Source organism: Cylas formicarius, unplaced genomic scaffold, assembly GCF_029955315.1.
Source record: "Cylas formicarius isolate icCylForm1 unplaced genomic scaffold, icCylForm1.1 PGA_scaffold_10__41_contigs__length_53128322, whole genome shotgun sequence".
Classification (NCBI taxonomy): domain Eukaryota; kingdom Metazoa; phylum Arthropoda; class Insecta; order Coleoptera; family Brentidae; genus Cylas; species Cylas formicarius.
In genome coordinates, this window is record NW_026844214.1 from 10,610,824 (window position 1) to 10,630,652 (window position 19,829).

At 36.9% G+C, this 19,829-nt stretch overlaps 1 protein-coding gene across 4 annotated transcripts in view; it reads right to left on the minus strand.

Moving 5' to 3' along the window:
• The window catches only part of LOC132700301 (nephrin), a 539,288-nt gene that overhangs the window by 107,253 nt on the left and 412,206 nt on the right, over positions 1–19,829 (minus strand). For all 4 annotated transcript variants that reach the window (XM_060667511.1, XM_060667521.1, XM_060667492.1 and 1 more), the window contains one exon: positions 16,607–16,812. In XM_060667511.1, coding sequence (XP_060523494.1) covers positions 16,607–16,812 — 206 coding nt within the window. The remainder of the gene's footprint in view (positions 1–16,606; positions 16,813–19,829) is intronic.

Sequence of the window (19,829 nt, forward strand, 5' to 3'; positions counted from 1 at the left end):
TACGGGCAAGGGTCTGCTCGGTAGGGTCTTTTACAAGGGGTTGTAGTTTTGGAGTAATAAACCGTAGGCAAACGGGATCGGTTGTAAAAGCACTATAATTCTGGCACAAGTATAACTGTATAATCTCGGACCCGGTCAATCTTGGAACATACCGTAATCTAAAAATTTAATTTGCCGAGAATGGTATCTATCAAATGTGAAAACTCGTACAGGAATGTTATATGATTATATATGCTTTTCAAGTACAGAAATTATTACAACAATTTATACTTAATGGTGGAAACGCTAAGTTGTCCGCCTTGTTCAAGAATGTTGCTTATCTCGTATTATGCGTAATTTGTAGAGAATGGGCAATTTTTCATAGACTGACACCATTTATTACAATTTAAACCGTTTTCAGCTTCTATAAAATTATTGAAATATTATGATCTTACAGGTGGTGCTTTCGCATAATTATCATTTTAAATCTATAAATTTTCGCACCACCATCTTATTATTCAATTTAGTCGGTGTAAGAATTATCTCGCACCGTCATTATATGTTTATTTTATGGGTAAAATTTATGGGCTTTAACGCGGTATGCAAATATATGTAGTGGGTAACCCTGGTTTTAATAAACGAAATTTGAATTCATTTTAAAAACGATTTCTTGATATTTTATTAATGCTGCGAAGTTCTTTTCGCCTGAAATTTGATTTGAGTAACGGAAAGAATAATTAAACCTATAATTAAGTTCTTTTGAAAGGTATCAAAGAATATGCCCTATCGAATCACCAATGTAGTAAGGGCTTCTGTTGATATTAAGCTAGTTACAACCAATTAATAATTAAGGGGGTACTAAAGTAAAGAAAACTTATATTTTGTGTATTGAATTATGCTTGTCATCAGCCTTGCGCTTACGTTTTAATACAAATCAAGTTACTTGAATGCGGGCAGAGCTTGTATTAATTGTAAATGGCAAGGAGATCATCACATTCATCACAGCCTTAATTTTTTTCCTGATCGCCTTGAAGTTAAAATGTAATATAAAAAAAAACTGACCCAACAATACTTCTACATACTTATACATTTGCCAATTAATATACTGCTCTTTAGATATAAAATTTCAATAGAATTAAACTTGATTGTTTGTGAAAACTAACTTGAAAATATTTATTATGTTGAATATTACACTAACTTTTGGAGCTTGAATCAACGTCAACAATATATATATATATATATATATATATATATATATATATATATATATATATATATATATATATATATATATATATATATATATATATATATTCTCACGTATTGATTCACGGATGGAAAAATGTGATGACACTATATTCCGGGATATCATCCGTTCGCTCGTTGAACTCCGACTGGAATCCTGCATCCGACTGGAATCCTGCAAATCTTGCATCCGACTGGAATCCTGCAGACGTTTCGCCAAAATCTCACTTGGCATCTTCAATGCTCGCGCTCCGAAAACACTTCGAACACTGGGAGGTTATCGGCGGTGCGTGCGGTATTTATACTCTGCGCCGGAGATGGTAACGGTGCTGCTTGTGCGTGGGGGGAGGTGGCTCCGCCCCCTGAATTGTCGCGTTGTTAATTTCGCCCGATCGTAGTTGCGATGTCCCCGTTGGCTGCTGCGCATCGCTCTGCTGTTTGATTATCGTTCTCCACGTGTTGGATAAATGCAGAGCGTCGTCTCTCGTATTGAGGTGTCCGGACTTTTCTATTTCGATGGCCTCTCGTATAATCCTAGTCCTAAAATCAGGAATATTAGCTATTTGTTTGCAAGTTCCGAAATCAATTTTATGGCCTGTCTGATGTTGGTGCTGAAACAAAGCAGATGTTGTTTGTTTGTTTCTTATGGCTAAACGATGTTCCTCGAGCCTGGCTGAAATCCTTCTGTTGGTCTGTCCCACATACGTCAGGCTGCACGATCCGCATGCTACACTGTATACTCCTTGGTTTTCCAGAGTAATTTTTTGTTTTGGGTTTCTTAGTATTGCTCCGATGGTATGGTCAGGTTTGTATGCCGTTGATATGTCGTGTTTCCGTAATATTCGGCCGATTTTGTCAGTAACCCCCTTGATGTATGGCAGGACAGCGATCGATCTTCGTTGGGTCTCGTCCTGCACTCTCTGCTGCGGCTGTTGTTGTTTACTGATTGCCTTGCTGATGGTGCGCCTTTGGTATCCGTTTTGTTGAAGACAGGTACTAATTTTCTTCAGTTCTTTATCTCTGTTCCTCTCGTTTGTGAGCCTGAAGGACCGAGCAATTAATGTATTTGCCACTGCCTGTATCTGTGATGGGTGGTGATGAGATTTAGCGTTCAGATATCTATTAGTGTGTGTTGGTTTTCTATAGACAGTGTGTTCCAAGTGTCCATCTTCGGTCCTTGTGATGTGCACATCTAAAAAGGGCAGACTGTTATCCTCTTCAAGTTCTATTGTAAATTGAATCCTTGGGTGAATGGAATTCAGATGATCTAGGAATTTCAAAAGCTCCTCCTTGCCAAAAGGCCATACAACAAATACGTCATCAACGTATCTTGTCCATAGTTTTGGCTTCAGATTTGCCTTCTCTATTGCTTTCTTTTCGAAGTAAATCATGAAGAGGTTGGCAATCACAGGTGAGAGAGATGATCCCATTGCTGCTCCATCTATTTGTCGGTAAATTTTCCCGTTGTGCATAAAGTAAGCGTTTTTCAGGCAATGTCTTGACAGATCCATTATGTATGGCGGAAGATCTTCGTTTTCTTCTATAAGCAAGAGTGCCTCTTCTACTGGAATACTCGGGTAGAGGGATTTGACATCGAAACTTGCCATAATGTCGTCCTTGTCCATCCTGAGAGAACCTAAAATCTGAGTGAAATGTTCTGAGTTTTTAACATAGGAATCTGCCTTTTCCACTATAGGCTGAAGTGCACTGGCCAGATGTTTTTCCAGCTTGCATAATGGTGAGTTAAAGGCGCTTACGATTGGACGCAGGGGAACCCCGTCCTTATGGATCTTTGGGAGCCCGTAGAATTTTGGGCAACGACTCGATTTTTCCCTCGGAATAAGTTTCTTCTTTGTATCCTCGTTTATTGATGAATCGAGAATTTTGGACTTAGTTGTTTTTTCCAAATATGTCGTGGGATCTCTGGTGACTAGTTTGTATATTGGGTCGTTCAAAATATCCTCCAATTTTGCATTATAATCCGACGTATTCATGACGACAGTGGCATTTCCTTTGTCTGCTGGCATTATTAGAATGTTTTCGTTTTTGTTTAGATTCCTTAAGGCTTGCATTTCTTCTCTGCTTAAGTTTGGTTGCGGTGGTTTTGACTGTCTTAAGACTCTGGCGACATCTTGCCTAATTAACTCCGCATCTTGTTCGTCTATGGTGGAAAGACTTGCTTCGACGTTGGAAACGATCTCTTCGACGGGTACTCTTTTTGGAGCTATTGCGTAGTTAAATCCTTTATTCAGTACGCTGACTTCTGTATCGGAAAGATGGTATGCTGAAATATTATGAACTGTACTGCTTCGGTTTGTATTTGGCACTTGTCCTGATTTTTTGGAATTTGACTGAAGGATTTCTAATTTCTTCCACAGTTTTTTTGACCTGATGTCCTTGTCTTTCTCAGTGCGCCATGATGTTAATAATTCTATGCGGTCCCACAGCAACTGATGGATCTTGTTGCTCAGTTTCAGGTGGAGTCTGAAAAGTTGTAGCTCAGTCTCACTAATTTCGTACCGGGTCCGCCTGATCTGGTCTTGGAGTAGGGCCTTGCTAGCTTTGTCCAGGATAGCTTGTGTCTTTCTGGTGCGTGTGTGATAAGACAACCTTGTAAATGTTGGCAGCAAGTTCTGGTTGCGGCAGCTTTTAAGAAAATTCAAGTTGCACAGCGAAATAACCCTCCTTTGTCTTAGTTTTTCATAACACTTGGTGGCTGTAAAGATCTCCTTCCCGTAAAGGTGTATGATATTCTCACGTATTGATTCACGGATGGAAAAATGTGATGACACTATATTCCGGGATATCATCCGTTCGCTCGTTGAACTCCGACTGGAATCCTGCATCCGACTGGAATCCTGCAAATCTTGCATTCGACTGGAATCCTGCAGACGTTTCGCCAAAATCTCACTTGGCATCTTCAATGCTCGCGCTCCGAAAACACTTCGAACACTGGGAGGTTATCGGCGGTGCGTGCGGTATTTATACTCTGCGCCGGAGATGGTAACGGTGCTGCTTGTGCGTGGGGGGAGGTGGCTCCGCCCCCTGAATTGTCGCGTTGTTAATTTCGCCCGATCGTAGTTGCGATGTCCCCGTTGGCTGCTGCGCATCGCTCTGCTGTTTGATTATCGTTCTCCACGTGTTGGATAAATGCAGAGCGTCGTCTCTCGTATTGAGGTGTCCGGACTTTTCTATTTCGATGGCCTCTCGTATAATCCTAGTCCTAAAATCAGGAATATTAGCTATTTGTTTGCAAGTGCCGAAATCAATTTTATGGCCTGTCTGATGTTGGTGCTGAAACAAAGCAGATGTTGTTTGTTTGTTTCTTATGGCTAAACGATGTTCCTCGAGCCTGGCTGAAATCCTTCTGTTGGTCTGTCCCACATACGTCAGGCTGCACGATCCGCATGCTACACTGTATACTCCTTGGTTTTCCAGAGTAATTTTTTTGTTTTGGGTTTCTTAGTATTGCTCCGATGGTATGGTCAGGTTTGTATGCCGTTGATATGTCGTGTTTCCGTAATATTCGGCCGATTTTGTCAGTAACCCCCTTGATGTATGGCAGGACAGCGATCGATCTTCGTTGGGTCTCGTCCTGCACTCTCTGCTGCGGCTGTTGTTGTTTACTGATTGCCTTGCTGATGGTGCGCCTTTGGTATCCGTTTTGTTGAAGACAGGTACTAATTTTCTTCAGTTCTTTATCTCTGTTCCTCTCGTTTGTGAGCCTGAAGGACCGAGCAATTAATGTATTTGCCACTGCCTGTATCTGTGATGGGTGGTGATGAGATTTAGCGTTCAGATATCTATTAGTGTGTGTTGGTTTTCTATAGACAGTGTGTTCCAAGTGTCCATCTTCGGTCCTTGTGATGTGCACATCTAAAAAGGGCAGACTGTTATCCTCTTCAAGTTCTATTGTAAATTGAATCCTTGGGTGAATGGAATTCAGATGATCTAGGAATTTCAAAAGCTCCTCCTTGCCAAAAGGCCATACAACAAATACGTCATCAACGTATCTTGTCCATAGTTTTGGCTTCAGATTTGCCTTCTCTATTGCTTTCTTTTCGAAGTAAATCATGAAGAGGTTGGCAATCACAGGTGAGAGAGATGATCCCATTGCTGCTCCATCTATTTGTCGGTAAATTTTCCCGTTGTGCATAAAGTAAGCGTTTTTCAGGCAATGTCTTGACAGATCCATTATGTATGGCGGAAGATCTTCGTTTTCTTCTATAAGCAAGAGTGCCTCTTCTACTGGAATACTCGGGTAGAGGGATTTGACATCGAAACTTGCCATAATGTCGTCCTTGTCCATCCTGAGAGAACCTAAAATCTGAGTGAAATGTTCTGAGTTTTTAACATAGGAATCTGCCTTTTCCACTATAGGCTGAAGTGCACTGGCCAGATGTTTTTCCAGCTTGCATAATGGTGAGTTAAAGGCGCTTACGATTGGACGCAGGGGAACCCCGTCCTTATGGATCTTTGGGAGCCCGTAGAATTTTGGGCAACGACTCGATTTTTCCCTCGGAATAAGTTTCTTCTTTGTATCCTCGTTTATTGATGAATCGAGAATTTTGGACTTAGTTGTTTTTTCCAAATATGTCGTGGGATCTCTGGTGACTAGTTTGTATATTGGGTCGTTCAAAATATCCTCCAATTTTGCATTATAATCCGACGTATTCATGACGACAGTGGCATTTCCTTTGTCTGCTGGCATTATTAGAATGTTTTCGTTTTTGTTTAGATTCCGGACACCTCAATACGAGAGACGACGCTCTGCATTTATCCAACACGTGGAGAACGATAATCAAACAGCAGAGCGATGCGCAGCAGCCAACGGGGACATCGCAACTACGATCGGGCGAAATTAACAACGCGACAATTCAGGGGGCGGAGCCACCTCCCCCCACGCACAAGCAGCACCGTTACCATCTCCGGCGCAGAGTATAAATACCGCACGCACCGCCGATAACCTCCCAGTGTTCGAAGTGTTTTCGGAGCGCGAGCATTGAAGATGCCAAGTGAGATTTTGGCGAAACGTCTGCAGGATTCCAGTCGGATGCAAGATTTGCAGGATTCCAGTCGGATGCAGGATTCCAGTCGGAGTTCAACGAGCGAACGGATGATATCCCGGAATATAGTGTCATCATATATATATATATATATATATATATATATATATATATATATATATATATATATATATATATATATATATATATATATATATATATATATATATATATATATATATATATATATATATATATATATATATATATATATATATATATATATATATATATATATATATTCAACACAAAGCAAAAAAACAAAAGGTTCAACTTTCTTTTTCTAAGCGGTCATAATAAAAGAAATAACTCCTCTATCTAGAAAGCCGAGTGTTTCTGGCCGGAGGACGCGTTTCAATCAAAATTCATATGCAGCCTGCGACCAAGCGATAAAGACAAGACAATGGAGCTTAATTTATAAGCTAAGGGCAAAAATTTATACCGAATACAAAATGTTAAATCAAGTGTTCTTTATATAAGTGAATATACTATTAAGGAAAATATGGCAATTTTTGATTCTTTAAAACTTAAACTTGATACACCTTTAGGAATATTTTGGTATAACGCAAACCGCACTCACGCATTCTTTGCTTATCTTGAATTACTAGAACAAGCCTATTGAAACACTTATTTTGAGGGTTAAATTGCCAATTGCCAATAATAATTTGGGAGGTAAGTTAATATTAAAACATAAAATTATAAGACAATATACTTGTGGGTCCATTTTTAACTCACTTTATGACAATGTTTTTTAAATAGGGATTATATGCGGACGGATGATGTTTGGTAAGGAACCCAAAACCTCGACCAAAATCTGAATCAATTCAAGTTTTTGTTAGGGCAAAGAATATTTCTATGATTCTTTAGTGGAATTTTTTGAAATATGGCGGTATAGTTCATTATCACAACGCTTTAATATAGCACAGATTTCAATAGCGTTGCAATGAGTTAAGGTAAGAAAATGGGTTAACATAGGGTGTTTAAAAATTTCTAAAACCAATTACATCCATCAGTATTAGGTCGGTCATGTGATGTTGCCTTCTGTTGGTTAACGCTTTTTAAAAAAAAATATTTTCACTTTGCCATAGCCAAATTATTATCTATCAGTAAGTTTTAGAATATATACAATATGTTTAATAAACCAGTGAGTCAAGAAGTTTATCAAGTCAAGGTGTTGCATAATATAATATTTTTTACGACCTTTACTTTTGTACACATTTTTGAATACATTCGTGCTGTTACATGTAACTTGGCAGTTAGAACTGACGCTAAAAGAGCTGCCATTACTATATACATAATCCAGATAATTTGGGGATTGTTCCGTTTTTTGAGGACATGATGTAACCACAAATTAAAATCAGAGATCAAAAAAATTGCGCCTTGGTTTCTTTTTCTTTCAGTGCGTATCCACTAATGGATATATGCGATGACATGTTCCATTGCTTCTCTATTCCTTGCGGTGTGTACTAACCACTATATATCGTGTAGCCCTGTCCACTGTCTGATATTTCGTATCCAATACTTTTTTTTTCCTTCATATCTCTCGCAGGGCTTCGATCATGCCTTCGATTAGCAGATGCAAGAATTGATATTTCGTGTTTCGCATTATATGCCCCAGATATGCCGTTTTACTCTCCTTAACCAATTCAAACAGTTCACGTTGTTTGTTGACACGTCTTAGAACCTCTTTGGTGCAGCCCCATCTCGAAGGCCTCCAATTTATTGATTGTATTCGCCTTTAATTTCCAACCTTATAAACCGTAAGCAAGCACTGATCAAGTGTAGCACTTAACGAGTCTGAGTCTTAGGTTAGGACCAATATCGGATCAGGTAAATACCTTTCTAAACCTCCAGAATGACTGTCGACCCTATTCAAGGCAACTATTTATTTCCTTTTCTGATGTCCATTCTTCTCAAAGCCAGATGCCCAGGTACTTAAACTTACATACTCTTTCTATAGCCTTTGCGTTAAAGGATATGACGGAGTTTTCAAACAAGTTTCTACAGCTAATCATAAACTTTGTTTGTTTGGTGTTGATATTCTGGCCCATTGATTTGCTCTGTTCTCCTATCTTTTTGTTTTGTTGTTGTAGGTGGTGTATGTTATCAGCAATTAAGACCGTATCGTCAGCATAGCGGATATTGTTGATCCGCACTTCATTAATTTTGATTCACATCTCCGCGCCATCCAAAGCCTCCTAAAAAATCGCGTCCGAATACAAGTTGAACAGGAGCACATCGCTGCTACATTCTCCCTCGATTCTGTATGGGGTTCGACATATTGTTGCCTAGTTTGATTTGCGTAGTTTGGTTCCAATATAAACTTTCAATGCGCGTGATGTCTTTCTGGTCTATATCGAGCCTATTGCGGAGCTGCATTAATTTGTGGTGTTGTACGCGATCAAATGCCTTCTCGTAATCTATGAAACATAGACACACATCCTTTCTCTGATCATAGCAGTGTTGGACAAGTACTTGTGTTGCGACTATGGCTTCTCGTGTGCCCAACCCGTGTCTCCACACTTTCTTGCTTTGATCTTCTTAATAAGATGTATAAAAGTAACCATTGTAATATATGCCTGCAGTCTTCTTTAGCTTTCTGTGCAGATTAAAAGCAACATGCAGATTTTGTAGCTGTTCTATCTTAGAGCATTCACGTCTAAGCCATTTGTCTTTGTTGTTCTAATTTTTGATCTAACGAGTTTTTGAATATCCTTGTACTTGTTGCTCTCTGTTTTGTTCTTGTGTTTTCGACGGTCATCCATTAACAACAATATCTCATCTGTCATCCATTTTTGTGTTTTGTTCTTTGTCTGCTATCCTAATATGTTTTACATTGAGTTTATTGCAATGTGAGTTTATCTCGTTAGACATTTCAGATTTTATTATTTTATCTTTTCTCTTGACAGACGGATTTTCAAGACGGCTAAAAACAGTACATGGTCAGAAGGCACATCTGTCCCAGGATATGTAACGGTTCTCTCAACGGTTCAGCTGTATCTTTAGTTGATCAGGATAAAATCTATTTGGTTTCGCACTACACTCTGTGGTCGATCCCATGGAGACTTTTAAGTATAAAGTCGGCGAGGATGAAGCTGTGTTGTTAATTTCATGTTTTATTCCCGCAGAATTGTAAAGGTTGGTGACTCCTCTCGTTCCTTTCTCCAAGACCATATGATCCAACTAACTGCTCAAATTTATCCTTTCCTATTTTGGCTTTGAAGTCACCCATAATTATGTGTATATAAATCTCTTAGGTTCCACATAATCTTTTTAAATTGTCAACAAGACAATGAATTACTCAAAAGCAGAATATAATTTTGAGATTTAACTATTTGTGCAAATATGTTGCTATTTTGCGCTTCTTCAATAAAAATTGTATTATGTTTGAACTTTCTGTAAGAATCAAGTTCGAATCTTTGTGCGACTTGAGATGCGTACTGGCAATCGTGAAATTCATTTTAAATTTATTTTATCTACATACATACAATTTTTATTTTATTTTTTTTATTGTTTTAACCACTTAAGCAAAAGTAGTAGATTTTTCTAATTCTACATCCAATTATGCTCATCAGTATTATGTGATATTGCCTTCTGTTGCTAAGCGCTTTTTTTAACAACATTTTATAACAACTTTCACTTTAATCAGTTTGTTCCATTCTTCATCGCAAATTGCAAATAACTTTTGAAGCTGCTGACCAGAAGAAACGAATTAATTCGACCACCACCTAATAATAGTCAAGCATAGTAGCATTAGACTCTTGTTGCGAAAGCCTAACCAAAATACATGTCTTTGATGATCTGTAAGAACCATACGTTCATACGTTCATACGTTTTTTCTTATAACTCCTGCTATTTGATGATGATTTGTAGTTCAATCCCTTTTTTTAATGTATTTGCCCCAGAAACTTGGCAATGACAAACGCTCTTTGAATATCAATGAATACTATTACTATAAATTATTGGAAATTATGACCATCAAGTGCGTTAGGTCGGTCATGTGTTGGTAGATGCTTTTTTTTTTAAATTATATATAAACAACGAATCGAATCGCTTTAGACGCTTGTCGCGAAAACCTTAAGGGTCTGGCAGTTCAACCCATGCAAAAGTTATGTTTCCTACTAAGTTTAATTTTGCAATAAATTCTTTCTGTATGATTTCAAAAACAACGTTCGTAATTATATTTACAGATTTCGTTTGAACGTTCTCGCGAATTAATTAACAGCAATCGATGTCAACAGCTTCCGAACGGATCGTTGGTATCGGGTAAATCAAAGCAAATTCTAAACTGCTACGGCGATCTCTTGGGCATATTCCTCTTTTGATAAAAACGAATTTTCTAAATAACGACGAAAATTAACGGAAAACGAGGCGTTAATTTGCGTCTTTAATAACTCTCGCGGTGTAAAATCACTTAGTCGAACTTGATTTCGCTTCATTTTTTCTCATTATCGTCAGGGAATTTTTACCCTAACGTTTTCGTTCATCCGTTGCCGTTTTTTAATATATCTTGGTAGGGTACAAACCAATTTAATTACGCTGAAAAGCGTATTCTGATTGAAATATTGCCGGTGAGATAAAATACAATTACAAAAAAATTCAAAATGTATAATCGAAAATTTATAATTAATTAATTGGTATGATTGTTGACACACCCCGGTTAATGTCGACAGACACTAAATGAATTGGTGAAAGACCGAAAAAATATTGGTTTTATTATAAATTCAGTTCTTCGCCGGTGTATGTCGACAAACACATACAAGCTTCGGTCGGAAACGACAAGTCCTAACAGGCTTGTGTGGTTTCTTCGCTTCGCTTTCATGTAGGCTTGTCACCAGCCTTACACAAAGTTTGATAGCGGAAATATAATTTGTACTTGATGACTACTGCAATAAATAGTGATCAGTTTCATGAAAAGTTAAATACCTTTGTAAAAAATAAAGGAGAAAACAATTTTTCAAAGAAACTTCCACAGGTTACTATAATACTATTAAGAAAATTTCTGGATTCCTCCTGCTTCTGTTGTTGTTGAGTCAAACTTACTAACGTTTCGCCAATTTCCCTTTGGCTTCTTCTGAGCTTAACTGAAACTGTATTTTACTCTGTACCGGCTTATATATTGTTTAAGGGGGCGGAGCTAAAGGAGGGGCGTGAATATTGTCTCGGATGACTCACTCCCATATTGGTGACAGATAAAGACCTGAGTCGCGGTTAAGATTGTTAGGTTGTTTATAGATTTCTATAGACTCTCGGATTTTTTGGTAGAAGAATTGATTACATGCAAGAATTTTAGTTTTATCGAATAAAATTTTATGTCCGGTTTCGTGATTGTGGCAAAAGGTATTCTTCGGCAATGTATTTTTTGCCGCATATGCATGTAATGTTGTAAACTCCTGGCATCTCAAATGGAATTTTATCATTGACGGACCGAAGATGTTAAGAGACTTTTGGGCAAGTGGTAAATCTGGTTTTGACTTTGTATTTCTCCGCCCCCCTCAAACAATATTTAAACAGGTACACAGTAAAATGCGAGCCAGTTGCAGTCAAGCTCTGAAGAAGCCAACAGGATGATTGGCCAAACATCAGCAAGTTCGACTCAGCAAAAACCGACGCTGGAGCAATCCAGAAGTTTTGTAAAAAGTATTACAGTACCCTGAAACTGGCCAGCATTTTACTCTGTACCTGCTTTTATATTGTTTGAGGGGCCGGAGCTAAATGAGGAACATAAACACTATCTCGGATCACTGATTCCCATATTGGTGACAAGTAGAGACCTGAGTCGTGGTTAAGATTGTTAGGGTGCTTGTAAATTTCAATAGATTTTCAGATTTTTCGTTGGTAGAAGAATTGATTACATGCAATAATTTTAGTTTTATTGAATGAAATTTTATGTCCGGTTTCATGATAACGATCTTCCATCTCAAACAGCTAATGAAATTCGATTTGAAATCCAAAAAAAAAACTTCCTAAAGTTAATATTCCAATGCCGGCGTTGCTCTCAAATTTCGTACTCCTAAAAGCAGATAAAAGATATGCATACAACTGAAATTCAGGTAAAGATTCAAGATATTTCAGATGGATTATATCATCAACTTAAAAAAGATCCTACTTCATCTGTAGAATGCAATCTTAAAGCTGTTATTAAGGGTTCTTTTCTATCCCACTCCGTAAAAAAGTCTGTCACCCCTCATGACTCTAAAATTTTATAGCGAAATATCTAGCTTCTATATTAAAAACCTTTACAGGGAAAATTGTATTCTGGTTAGTTTCGATGTAGAATTCTTTACTGCCTATGCCTGAAACTCTCAACATCATTTCAGATATATTAAAATCCTAGAATCTGGAACCCAACCTTCTTACCTAAATTGAAAAATTCTTGTCTGGCACATATATTTCTTATAACGGGCAAATTTGTGAACAGTTATCGCGAATATATTTATGGAAGCCTTTGAGAAGCAAGCTCTCGACACCTTTCATCTAAAACCAAAATTATGGAAACGCTACGTCGATGATACATTTGTTATTTGGCCTCATGGTCAAGAAACCCTAGTAGATTTTCTTAGACATTTAAACTCGATACACCCTAACATAGGTTTTACCATTGAGTTGGAAGCTAATAATAACCTGCCATTCTTAGATAATCTTATCAATAGAAAATCAGACCTAACATTAGGTGTTTTTGTTTACAGAAAACCTATGCACACAGACCGATACCTTAATACAAGGTCATATCACCATCCGGCCCAAAAATCATCGGTTATCCACTTTTGTTTACAGAGTCGTAAAAGTATGTCAGCCCGAGTCACTGAACCTAGAATTAAAACACCTTACCTCTGCTTTTTTATCTAATAATTTCCACATTAAAGATATTAAATGTTCCATCACAAAATACACTTCACCACAACCTGCCAATAGCAAGGAGTCCGAAAGCAAGTCCACTGTTGCCGTTTCTTACATTCAAAACATCAGTGAACACATAACAAAAGTTCTTAAGAAATATAACGTCAAACCAGACAAAAAGAACATGAAATGGTTTTAAGGCTAAGACAAATAAACTCATCAGCAATTGCCGAACAGAATAATGAAATCGGACATAAAATTTTATTAGATAAAACTAAAATCCTTGCATGTAATCAATTCTTCTACCAACGAAAAATCCGAGAATCTATGAAAATATCTAAATAACCAAACAAACTTAACCGCGACTCAGGTCTGTAAAGTCTGCCCCCCTCAAACAATATATAAGCAGGTACAGAGTAGAATGGGAACCAGCTTCAGTGAAGCTATGAAGAAGCCAACAGGCTGATTGGCAAAACGTTAGCAAGTTCGACTCAACAACAACCGATGCAGGAGAAATCGAGAAGGCAATTGTTTTTATTTTTCAAGAAAGGTACTCTACAATCGTTTCTGAAATAATTTCTGCTAAAAGTAAATGCAGAACTCCTTTGTGCTACAGTCGTTGACATGTTCTAAGCTAGTGACGAACAAAAGTTAATTGTGCCATTAAAACCAAGCGAAATGAATATCAAGTATTAAGTTACAAACGAAGAGTTTAATATACTTTCCACGACACATATACGAACAAACCATCAAGGAATGCTTAAAGAATTGCAAGTTAAATACAAATATATTAGTTATGAAGTAGTAATGCTCTATTTAAATTTGTGTAAACGAAGTAAAATGAAACACACAAAAAAGGTATTGTTGTAAAACCATTGGTGGGTTCCGAATCAAAATCAAATCGATTTGATAGACTTGCAACCACACAGCGATTGCGATTACAAATTTATAATGGTTTAACAAGATCACTTGATCAAGTTTGTCCAGTTACGACCGTGAAAAACCAAAAGAGCGTAAGAAGTAGCATATTAATTCTTTCAATTTTTTTATGTATTTGGTGTTACCGCTATATTGCATTCGGAAAATGGCAGAAAGTTCAGAAATCGAGTCAGTGATTCAAATAAATGGTAAGAAGAGTTGTCGTTTGTACTCCAAAAACACAACTTACCATGAAGGACTACGCCAAAGTCCATATGAAGCGTTAAACCAAAAAGAAGCATAGCATCGTCATCCCCATGGTCATCCCCAACGAACAAATTAAAAATGTTGAAGCCGAGAACCAGCCAGAAGCTTACGTTAATACTTGTAAAGAAAATTTAGTTAATGACCATATTGATGACCATGTTTCAAATGAGACCAATTCACCTTCATCCCTTGTGTTAACTAATTCGGAACCCAGGACGTCTATATCTGAAATTCCGAGTGATCTACAACCCAGCACGATTTCAATTCAAATATTGACTAATCTACAACCGATTACACCTTTATCTAGGCAGCACCAGCTTGTTAATTCAAAAAGAGTAAGTGCAGAAGAGAATATACTACTCAATCAACAAAAATGTTGGGAACAAAAAAAAAGTTTACTGCCATCCATATTGGTGATACTTTAAGAATTAAAGTCTCTGACGTTGACCGTGGTCATACAGATCCCCGAAATGTGTTAGCCATTGTTGCTGGAATAAAGGATTTACACTTTTCTAAATTAGAAAGCAAAAATGACACCTGGAGGTAGCTTTTCACCAGTAATCAATTTGCAATTTGAAAGGAAAAGTTAATTTCTGTAGATGAGATTTTAGCTCAAGAAATTTCGGTAAGCTTCTGCTAATTCAAAAAGTGGAGGGCAAGCAAGTCACGTTGTAGCAGCAAAAAGAAGTATTCCAGGTCTAAATGGTTTTTTTTTTATTTTAGTATAAGAAATAAAATTCATTTTATTTTTATATTAATATTACATGTGTTTGTTGTATTTGTTTTAAGTTGAACAACTTCCTTATGTTCATCTGAAAACGTCTTCCTTGTTTTAATCGAAATAAATAATAACCTATGAAGTTTTATTGTATTTTCTTTTTATAAAAAAATCTTTTGAACATACACCATGAGTGTATGATGAATGTTCACTTTCGCGGTAACATATATAAGACATTTTTTATAGAAATAAAATGAAACAGGATAATTTTATTTACTTCAATAAAAATGAGGATCCTTTACAGCTTTGGGGAACTATTTATTGAATTTTTTCGGGTACAAACCCTATTTCAATAGATAAATTAGGTTATCCAGCGTCACAAGATTAATTAGGGTTATTTCAGAAGAGGAGTGGAACATTTGTTTAGTGGAACCTTTTTCTTTAAGGCGACATGCAAGAAATGAGATAAGTACAAGCTTTAAACTTCCCGATGGATTTGCAACCAAATTTAATCGAAATGCGAATTTCACTAAACGGCTAGCTTTAATTGATTATTGACTAACTTGAAGTTACAGAAAGGTTCCAGTGTTTCCAAATTTCTTTTAGTTGTGTTATTTGACAAAAAACGAATAAATCAGTTTGGACGATTATTTCAAAAAATGAGGAAATATATGTTACTTAGACTATAAATTTATAGAAAAACCTTTTAGTACAATTTGCCTATTAAAATAAGGCAACTTTTTTGTTTTGGTTAGTTTTCTATTAAAATGTAGATACTTCTTATTAAATATCCCAGCAGATGTTTAACAAAAAAACAAATAGATTATAATTACTTTTTCTGCCGGTTTTTTGTAAATTATTGAACATGTTAAAGTGTATTTGTTCAAAAATGATATTATGTCTCCTGGTTTGCCAACATTGCTAAAAGGCAGAACTCAAAATGTTGATAAGACTTATGTATCCTAACCTTGTAGAAATTAACAATAGTATATTATGCAATAAGTACGGTAAACGGCATTTGACTCACGAGTTTATTTGACACGAGCGGAGAGAGTGTTTAATAAACGAGTGACTTAAAAAGTTTACCGAACGTGTTGCATACGATCGTTAGTTTTTGGGTATATTGTCGCAAAGCAACAAGAATACATTCATTAACATGACCGTTAGAATTGACAAACGCCAAAATTCAAAGCGTAGGAAATATCTCCGAAAACATCCGAATGACCTCAAATCAGTGCGGTAAAATCCCCGAAATGTCCGAAGTAGCTTGGATTCATGGAAAACGAAACTGACGTGGTACAGACGAGAGTAGAAAAACTCATTTAAGCAATCAGAAATCTACCTGATTCTTTTATCTTTTGCTTTATAAGAGAAAATTTTTACTCGCGGTCTATGAAAAATACTACATAACAGGAAAATAACAAGTAATATGGCTAGTTTAGATAACAATTGAAAGCGTAAAAGAAAATGTCAATATTAAAGCACTTTTCGACGATATATTTGCGTTCCATCGAAGTATCAAAACCGCCTTAATTTAAATTAATTTGATCCATTAGTGCTAGCAATTACTTACCTATAACGTTTAACCTCACCCTTAAGTTCTTAGTGGGTGACCTTAAGTAATCGATTCGGCACCGATATTCTCTTTCATCGCTTTGACTCACATTGTCGATACTGAGGGTTGCAGGATCGGTCATCGTTCTGAAAAAGGCCCTGGGCTCCAAATTTACGTCCTTCCAATGACTAGGTCTGGCAGCAACCGACCCTCGGGTGTCGTAACTAGAAACAATGAAACTCTGCGTTAACAAAGGTTAATTACTTTGGTTGATGAATCGCGGGACATGGATAATCAAGAAATCTAATTTAGAGCTTTATAACATTACTATTTTTAGATACATCTTTCAGGTATATGCGCTTAACAAAGTTCAAAAAAACCAGTTAATCCAATTAATTAGACACTAATTTGCAAAATTTGGTTAACATATAGCTGCAGTTATTAAATTGTGGCCGTCCGCGGAAAAGCAGGTGATTTCATTTATGAAGCTTGGTTCTTACAACAATCAATAGGGCACATATACTGTCAAGTACAATGTGATCAAAGTCGAAATCGCAACTCCACAAATGACTAAAGCAGTATCTGTTATTTACTTCAACTTGTTCTGAGTGTGAACAGAAGAATCCCGCAGCAGCTCTACTTAAATTACTTCTTTTTCAAGCTATAGAGCGGTCGTGTTAATATGCTCAGATGAAGAAGGTGGAGAGTCAAGTCACTAAACCCGAATGAAGAAACTAAAGAAAATTTTGAACCGAACAACGGAAAACAAATAGTACAAAGAAAGTGTGGCTTGGCTGGCGATATATGTGAGCTACCTAATCTTGCTTTTGCGCATTGAACTTATAATATACCACTATGGAAATTTTGTGTCAGAATTTAGTCGCTACTAAGAAAACTGGTTTCAACCTTTGGGCGAAATTTTTCCCATTGCGTAATAGTAAATCTATTTAGAATGTGAAGCAATTTCATAATATACAGCGTGGTGCAAATAACTATAGCACACAAAATATTTAGGATTTTTACTAATCTCTAATACATTTCAATATCTGATTTGGACTGATTATTTTAAGCACACATTTACGCATTCTACTCTGACGCGTAATAATTTTGACCAACCATAGAAATTTTGGTAGGCATTTGGAAGTTTTCACTATTTTAGATGCTGAATTTGGGTTTTTCAAAGAAACTCATTTAGCTCCTCCCCCCCTCAAACAATATATAAGCAAAGAAACTTCCACAAGCTACTGTAATAATTTTTACAATACTTCTGTATTCCTCCTGCGTCAGTTTTTGGTGAGTTTCAGTCAAGCTCTGAAGAAGCTAACAGGATGATTGGAGAAACGTCAGTAAGTTAGACTCAGCAAAAACCGACGCGGGAGGAATCCAGAAGTTTTGCAAATAGCTGAATTTGGGTGTTAAACACTAATTAAAAAGTTACTTAAAATTTGTTTGAGCTATTTAGTGTGTGGAATAACCAACTATTTGACAAACATAATAAATTGTCGAATCTACTCTTTTATTACGGGAATTTTTACTACCTCTCGTAGACGGGCTTACAGCACCCATCAAAGTAAATACAGGTAGAGTAATTGACAAGTTTTTTCGTTCCATTCTTGTCGATACCAAATTGTTACCAAAAACTTTATTATGAAAACTCACAACTTGTGACGATAAGCGGTTATTTTTTGCGATTTTTGTTAACAATACTTGTGCAACGTAAAGTGCCATCAAACTTTCAACGCGTTCAAGGTTGAACGTCATAATTCTGAAACTCAGTTCGTTTGGTACCGTTTTACAATGGCACTATAGCGAGAATATTCAGCTAAATTTCACCCACTTGGAACGCTAGTAAACAGAACTCCGCTTAGTAAACTTACAGCGGCACATTCGGCTCTAGATATGCGAACAAATAAACAATTTTGCATTAGTCAAACGAGGGCCAGCAAATGTTGGCGTTAACTGCCGAATTATACGATAGGATGCACGAGGCAAGAACAAGTTCAAACAGTCGTCTACTAACTGAATATTATGCAAATTTCTCACATTTACATACTTTGGAAGCCGTTAAAGAAGTTTAATCTTCCGCCTTGATTTTTGATTATCATATTTTCATGCATACAAATTTCGGCATATTATGGGTTTCCTCAAATAATGCAAGTTTACTCAACAACTCTTTCCGCTAAAAAAGAGTAAAAACTGGCAAGCACGCATCCCGTTTAACTGGATGAGAAGATCCAAAGAAAAACTATATTTAAAGACAAAAGAAGAATAGCACGATAAAAGCAGTTAACATTGATCATTTAGCTGCTATAAAGATAGCAAATTCGATTTTCCATTAGATCGTAAAATATATATAAATTTTAGTGTTACCTTCAAAGCGTGGTTTTTATTTTTTATTCTATCTGGCACCGACACAATATGTGCCGCGCCGTTTCCGCATCCTTCTTACACAACCTGCACTCATCGCAGTCCGACCTGCCGATTTTGTTCAAGGTTGTGCTAAGGTTGCAGTGTCTGGTCTGGGAACAGGTTAAAATTTGCCTTGCTCATGCTTAACAGGCGGTCGATGGTGTGTAGTGTGTTTCTGCGTAAGACATTTTATTAATATCTTTGAACGGACTAGTTTTGATAGTGGTAGCCAGTATAGGCAAGCTTCCCTTACTTCCAAGCGAAGAGCATTTCTTGATGATACGCTGTGATTCTATCGATGATGTTTCTGGCGCCTTCAGCGACAGAAGGTTTGTTTTTCATTACACTCCAGGCTACTGTGTCCAGGTATCCATGTCAAGGTTGCCTTATGTTGGTTGCCATTAACATGGATGAACCTGTTGGCAGCTTCGTACTATTTTGGAGGAACATCCAAGCGATTTCAACACAATATTTGAATGGTGCCTGCACATCCGAAGTACAATGATGTTTCCCTGAGTGAGTTGCTCTTCTACAAGCATTTTGTCACATAACTCTATTCTGGAATATGTATCTCCGTCTTCGGATGTTCCCATAGATGCACGCAACAATCACTGGACAGTTTCTGCTTTAATTAACTGTGTTCGTGTGAGACGTTGGCTAGGCTCTAATGCTAGTGTTAAATTACCGTTATTATATTTGTATTTTAAAATTTTCCTTATAATAGCCAAAGAATCAATACGAGTCGTACCAGAATCACTCGCCCAATGTTTAAAAATCAGACTCTCGGGTTGAATTTTGAGTTTTTTTGGGAATATCATTGAACAGGAAGAGG